This window comes from Leptonychotes weddellii, unplaced genomic scaffold (assembly GCF_054177405.1).
Source record: "Leptonychotes weddellii isolate Sample4059 unplaced genomic scaffold, ASM5417740v2 HiC_scaffold_11651, whole genome shotgun sequence".
NCBI classification, from domain to species: Eukaryota; Metazoa; Chordata; class Mammalia; order Carnivora; family Phocidae; genus Leptonychotes; species Leptonychotes weddellii.
Window position 1 is genome coordinate 1 of NW_027694486.1, and position 6,688 is coordinate 6,688.

The 6,688-nt window shown below is 38.1% G+C and overlaps 1 protein-coding gene across 1 annotated transcript; it reads right to left on the reverse strand.

Annotated features, from left to right (window-relative positions):
- Positions 1 to 3,366: 3,366 nt before the first annotated feature.
- On the reverse strand, positions 3,367 to 6,452 carry GKN1 (gastrokine 1; the record flags this gene model as incomplete). Its single annotated transcript, XM_081809637.1, has 4 exons — positions 3,367 to 3,612; positions 4,258 to 4,405; positions 5,266 to 5,376; positions 6,315 to 6,452. Coding segments are annotated over 4 exons (492 nt in total), but the record flags the coding sequence as incomplete, so codon positions are not given.
- Positions 6,453 to 6,688: the final 236 nt, after the last annotated feature.

Genomic DNA, 6,688 nt, shown 5'->3' on the forward strand with positions numbered 1-6,688 from the left:
TTACTAGGAAAAATCCAACATGGTCGTGCTATATTCAATCTTTTCTATGCTTTGCTCAATTGATTTGCTATAATTTTGTTAAGACATTTTGCATCAATATTCATAACAGAGATTGCCCTGTACTTTTCTTTTCTCATACAATCCCTGTCAGGTTTTGGAATCAAGTTAACAGTATTCTCATGAAATGAGTTGGAGAGTGCTCCCCCTGCTTCCCGGCCCCTGCCAACCCCCACCCATACATTTGAATAGTTTTATAAGATTAGAATAATCTGTATTTTCAAGTTTTGTTAAATCTCAGTATAAAAACCACCTTGGCCTGGAATTTTCTTGTGTAAAATTTTTAAACTTCTGAACCATTTCCATTACTGGTTATAGAATTATTCAGGCTCTATATTTCTTCTCAAGTGAGCTTTGGTAGGTTTTTTCTTTAGAAATTCAATTCACTTAGGCTTTCAAATTTATTGATACAGAGTTGTTCACAACATCATTTTATTAGCATCTCAGTATCTGTGGCATCTATAACTTAGTATCTTTTTGTTTGTTTCTAGCGTTGATGGTGATTTATCTTAAAAATTAATTAATTAATTAAAAAATTTGTAGTTGACACACAATGTTACATTAGGTGCCTAACATAGTGATTTGACAAGTTTTTACATTATGCTTTGTTCACAGGTGCAGCTACCATCTATCCCGTTACAATGTTACTACAGTATCACTGTCTTCCTTACACTATGCCTTTTATTCCTGTGACTTCTTCATTCCATAACCGGAAGCCTGTACCTCCTGCTACCTTTCTCCCATGTTGCCCCATGCCCCAGCCTCCTCCCTTCTGGCAACCATCAGTTTGTTCTCTGTAGTTATAGATCTAATTCTGCTTTTTGTTTGTTTATTCATTTGTTTTTGGTTTTATTTTTTTTAGATTCATTCCACTTATTTCTTTTTGGATTTCTGGTCATTTCTACCTAAAATTTGCCAATTTTATGCCTTTCCAAAGAACTAAGTTTTGACTCTGTTGAGTCTTACTATCGTATATCTTTTTCTATTTTATTAGCTTCTGATATTGTCAATATTATTTCCTCCCTCCTATTTATTTTGGATATTTTATGCTTTTCCCTCATTTTTAGAGTTGAATTTTAAAATTTTTTATAGATTATTTATTTATTTATTTGACAGAGAGAGAGAGACAATGAGAGAGGGAGCACAAGCAGGGGGAGTGGGAGAGGGAGAAACAAGCTTCCTACCGAGCAGGGAGCCCGACTCGGGGCTTGACCCCAGGATCCTGGGATCATGACCTGAGCCGAAGGCAGATGCCCAACGACTGAGCCACCCAGATGCCCCAAAGTTGAATTTTTGATTCAATTTTCAACCTTTCTTTTTTTATGAAATGAACGTTCAGAGTATAAATTTTCCTCTATCCATTGCTATAGTTGCCACTCATAAGATTTTGTTATGTAGTGTTTTCATTATTGCCCAGTTTTAAATGCATTCCACTTTCATCATGAATTCTTCTTTGGCTCATGTGTTATTTAGAAATATGCTGCCTACTTTCAAAACAAATACAACTATCTTGTTTTATTTAGAAGTGAATATTTGTTCTCTTAATTAACTTGAAGGCAGAAAAATGTGTTCTTTGTGATGCCAGTCATTTGAAATTTTTTGGGATCTGATTTGTGCCTTAGCATGTGATCAGTATTTGTAAATGTTCCATACATACTTAAGAATAATATGCATTCTGAAGTGTTGTAATTGTGTTTATTAAAATAAGCTTCTAAAATAAGCCTGTTAGTTGTGTTAAATGTTTTTATATTCTTAGCTGCTTCATCTATAATTTATTGAAAGATACGTGTTAAAATCTTTAAATAAGACAGCGAGATTATTAAATTCTCCTGTAATTCTTACAATTTTCCTTAATATATACATGTATATGTATATATATATATATTTAAAGATTTTATTTATTTATTAGAGGGAGAGAGAGAGAGAGAGAGAGAAAGTGAGTGGGGGAGGGGCAGAGGGAGAGGGAGAAGCAGACTCCCCGCTGAGCAGGGAGCCCGATGTGGGGCTTGATCCCAGGACCCTGAGATCATGACCTGAGCAGAAGGTAGTTGCTTAACTGACTGAGCAATATATTTTGATAGGAGTATATAATCTAGAATTTTTGTGTCTTCCTAGTGAATTTAATTTCTTATCCTGAAATAGTGACTAGATAATTCTTCTAAGAAACATGGGATTCATCAGTTCCCAAAAGTCAGTTACATGACACTGTATCCAGTTTGTGAATCACAGGTTTCTTTCTTTCTCACTGACAGTGATAGGGCAGTATCTAAGGCCTTGATCTTTGATGGGTTTCCACATTTCATGGCTTCAGGGTATTTTGGAAATTCTACTGCTCTGGTAGAGTACAGGTCATGTGACTAGCAATGAAATTGCCTCAGGAGAAATAAAACTATTGTCATTGCTTCCCAATAAGGCCTAATAAATCTTGCATTTTTCCAAATGGTGGGAATTGATGTCTTTTTTGTTGTTGTTGCTATGGGTCTTTAGGGATATCCCATCTGAAGACATTAGAATGGATTAGATATCCTCTTATGGCATCAGGATTTAAAAATATGTATGGGAGAATTAAAAAAAATGAACTGAGTTTCATACTGTCACGCACAACACTTGGAGTCTCTATTTTTTCTGAGATCTTTCTCCTTCAGCAAAGACCTTGTTGTTGCACCTATGTGCATGTGACTCCACTCCCCTGGCAGGTTGTAGGCCCTTGAACCAAACAGGGTCAAGGAAACTTAGAATTGGGATTCAAAAGAATGAGATATTACCTCTTGAGCGGGAAAGACATATAAACATGGGAGTTGAGGCTAATATTTTGGTTCAGCCATCTTCCGCCATGAGTATAGATAGAGCCACCTGCAAGATGGAAAGAAGAGAGAAGCAGAATTTAAAGAGGAACAGGGAAGAACTAGTAAGTGGCTTCTGGGAGAGAGAAGGAGACTTGGGTCTTGATAGTTCCTGGTTCCAGTCTCTTTGATTTTCTTGCCCTAAGATTTCTTTAGATACTCCAATATCCTTGCAATAACCTCCCCCCACCCTTTTCCGTTGTAAGCTGCTTTGAGTGGATTTCTGCCCTTGCTGATCTGAAATGTTACTGTGCCCATCAACTGTGGAGCAGTCTTCGGAGCAGTTGGATTGTCTTGGATTCATTCCCAGAACTGTGGTTAGTAGTACCCAAAGCATCTGAAGGGCTTCTTTATAAGGGACAGGCCTTGAATACAGGCTAACAGTTGGGTCTAATGCACTCTGACAACTTGCTATCACCACATTACACTTTTGAGCCCGTGCATTCCAAATAAGCATCATAAGGAATTTAGTGCTAAGTAGGTTTATTGAAACTTAAAGAAGCCAAGCATAACTAGCAGAAAACATTTCAGAATGACATGATAACAACCATCAGAACCCATATTTTTTTGCATCGACTAGTCTGATGACTGAGCTCAAAGTGACTTTTTTTTTTTTTTTAATTCTCCACTGTTTCTTCACAGAAGGAAATGTTCAGAATCCAGATTATATCAGCACTGAAGCACTTTTCTGAGGAAAAGAACAGGCTTGCCCCTGGTAAAAAGAAAAGAAGAAACTGTTATCAATATCTTTTCAAGGACTCTTCTTTTTTTTTTTTTAGTGTCACACAGCTTCCAAACTAGCTATGTAGTAATTTCAAGATCAATCTGTCTATCTCTATCATCTGTCTAGCTATCCAACTAGATTTAATCAATCAATTCAGAGATCTGGAAAGTTGCTGTTATATTAAGGTAGGTGGATACTTTGTTTTTGTGCAAGTTATTCTTTGAAGGTGCAGAAATTAAGTGACTGAGCTGTAAAAAGTCAATAAATTCTATTGGCATTCTCTTTTCCCTTAGCAATTCATGCATTCCTCTAAATACATCTTGCAGTAATTCCAGATCCACTCTCGAAAGGCAGTATTTCCCAATGGTGAAGAGCACAGAATCCAAAGCCAGAATGCTTGGGACTGACCCAGACAAGAGACTTGTGACCTCTCCATGTGCCTCAGTTTCCTCATCCAGAAAGAGAGAATAACAATAATTTATCATGTAAGACTGCCGGCAGGAGCTACTAATTTAACACACTTAAAGCACAAAGTGAGTGCTGAGTGATCGGTGTCTTCTGTGGACATGCCCAAGAATAGTCTGACAATTCCAGCAGCAATAACTTGGAGTGCACCATTGAAAGGTTACTCACCTTCAATCTCCTCAGCCATGTATGTTGGAATTCCCCTGCACAAGCTAGCAATGGGTTTTCCTAACTTGCTCAGGTCCTTGACTTCTTCAGGGTTGATTGAGTACATCAGGCCCTTGGGAGGTGGTCCTCCTGGTCCATTACCCTGAAGCTGAGTGTGGAAATGAAGAGAGAGAATGAGTGCCCAGTCCAGTGGTTTGTTGAATGAGGGCTGGGTACCAGGCCAGCAGGGGCTATTGCTTGGCTACAGTTTTTTTTTCATAATCAGCCTCAATCCTGTATATCTTGGAATTTCTGTGTCCCAAAAGATTTAGCTGATGTGAAACTTCAGCTTCTCATAAAAGCAAAAGTCTGAGGCTAAATTTATTCTGAAGCTTGGACCTCATTTGGTCACTTTGTATTTCTTGGATCGAGCTATATAAAAATCAGTTTCTGAGAATGGAGTTGATTTTCTCTACCTGGTCAATGAAAGGTGCCTATTTATCAGTTATAAACATATGAACTCAAGCAAACATTTTAAAGAGCAATGGGTCTTCTCTCCCCACCCAACTAGGGTTGCCAGGTAAAATACAGGACACTCAGTTATATTTGAATTTTAGGTAAACAGATCATTTTTTGGCATAAGTGTGTCCAAATATTGCATAGGACATACTTAAGCTAAAAAACTATCCATCGTTTATCTGAAACTCCAACTTAACTGGGTATCCTCTATTTTTGTTTCTAAATCTGATAACCGCAACCCGACTCTTGTGGGCAAATGCACTTGGAGAAGTGGAGACAGCTCCCATGGGCTTGAGCAGATCTCTGCTCCTCTAACAGGAAAGGCAGGTGGGATCCACAGCACTCAGTGTGGTAGCAGCTCCCTCTTCTCAGGCAATTACCAGCTCCTCTTCCCTTTTTGTGCTGCACGTTACAACGTACTGTGGTCAAGAGGAAATGCCTGTGATCTCATTATTTACTGGCACTCATAAGACCTCCCTTGAGCCAAATTAAAAAGACTTTTATTTATACCTTCTTTTCCTTGACCAGTGCATCAAGAGTTTGAAGAGAGGGCATGACGTCCCTGTTCATTCTGTGCACAATGCATTTCTTCTTGCCAAAGAGTCTGGTTGCAGCAAAGTTCTGGTAAAGAAGACGGTAGATAGTAGAAAGTAGGTTCCCTAAGGAGCTTTTCTTACCTAAAATCAATTTGACCAGCAGAGGGAAATGGAACTCCAAGATTATGATGAACTCACATCAGAGCACGGGATCCAGCCCTGTTTTGCAATCGTATCTGTTGCTAACATTTGTAAGGATGGAATACAAACTTCTTGAGGGCAGCGACCTAGAGTCTAACTTGTTGCTTTATCTTCAGGTTCTAGCGTGGAGTCACTCCACACGTCTGTTTTTGCTGAAATAAACTTTAAATTGCTATCACATTTTACTCTCATTTGATCTTCACAACATTTCAAGGAGACAGGTCAGACAAGGATTGGTTTTCTAATGGACCACACGATAAAACTGAAATGATAAAGAGTTGCCTTTTTCAAAGTGCAAAGTTCGTTAAATAAAAAGCTAGTAATTGCAGAGCAGAGCCAACTGTTGTTTTGGTTTGGTTTTGGATTTTTGCTTCTCTTACCAATTAGTATTGTCATTTACATTTACCTTTTTTTTTTTTTTGAGCTACAGGTGAAATGTCCATTTCTGTCTTTTTAGAAGGAAATTGAAGATGGACTGAGATAGGCAACAGTGATATTGTGCAGGTCTCCCCTCATTACAGAGAGTATCTTCAGGGAAGGCAGAAGGATGTTCATATTTGTCTAACAGCCCCACAATCACTTGGACATAGTGGATCCTAATTACTATTCATGGGTTTGAATTTTAACTCATTGTGGGAAACATTAATAGGGGTTATATCTACTGGGTTACCAAAATAGGCACTTGGACTTACAAATCTATGCTTATGTACAGTTAGAAATTACTTTATTTTTAACTCTTTTATGGTTAGCAGACATTTTTGTTGTTGTTAAAAAAGAAACATCGTATTTGTAAAAAATGGAAATTGTATGTTGGCTACCTACAGTATTATAGTCCCAGAGGGTATTCCAGGAGTCCCATCCATTGTTATTGTCCACATTTGCCACATTATGCTCACTGTTGACACTCACTGACTGCTGCCCAGTTATACCACTGTTGCTGTTACCGCCAATGCTGATATCCTGAAATTGATAAGAAATTGACAGTGATCTAATACCACATTTCTTTGCAAATGCATTTTTTTTTCTTTTTTTTTTTATTCTTATGTTAATCCCCATACATTACATCATTAGTTCTAGATGAAGTGTTCCATGATTCATTGTTCGTGCATAACACCCAGTGCTCCATGCAGAACGTGCCCTCCTCAATACCTACCACCAGGCCAACCCATCCTCCCACCCCCCTCCCCTCTAGAACC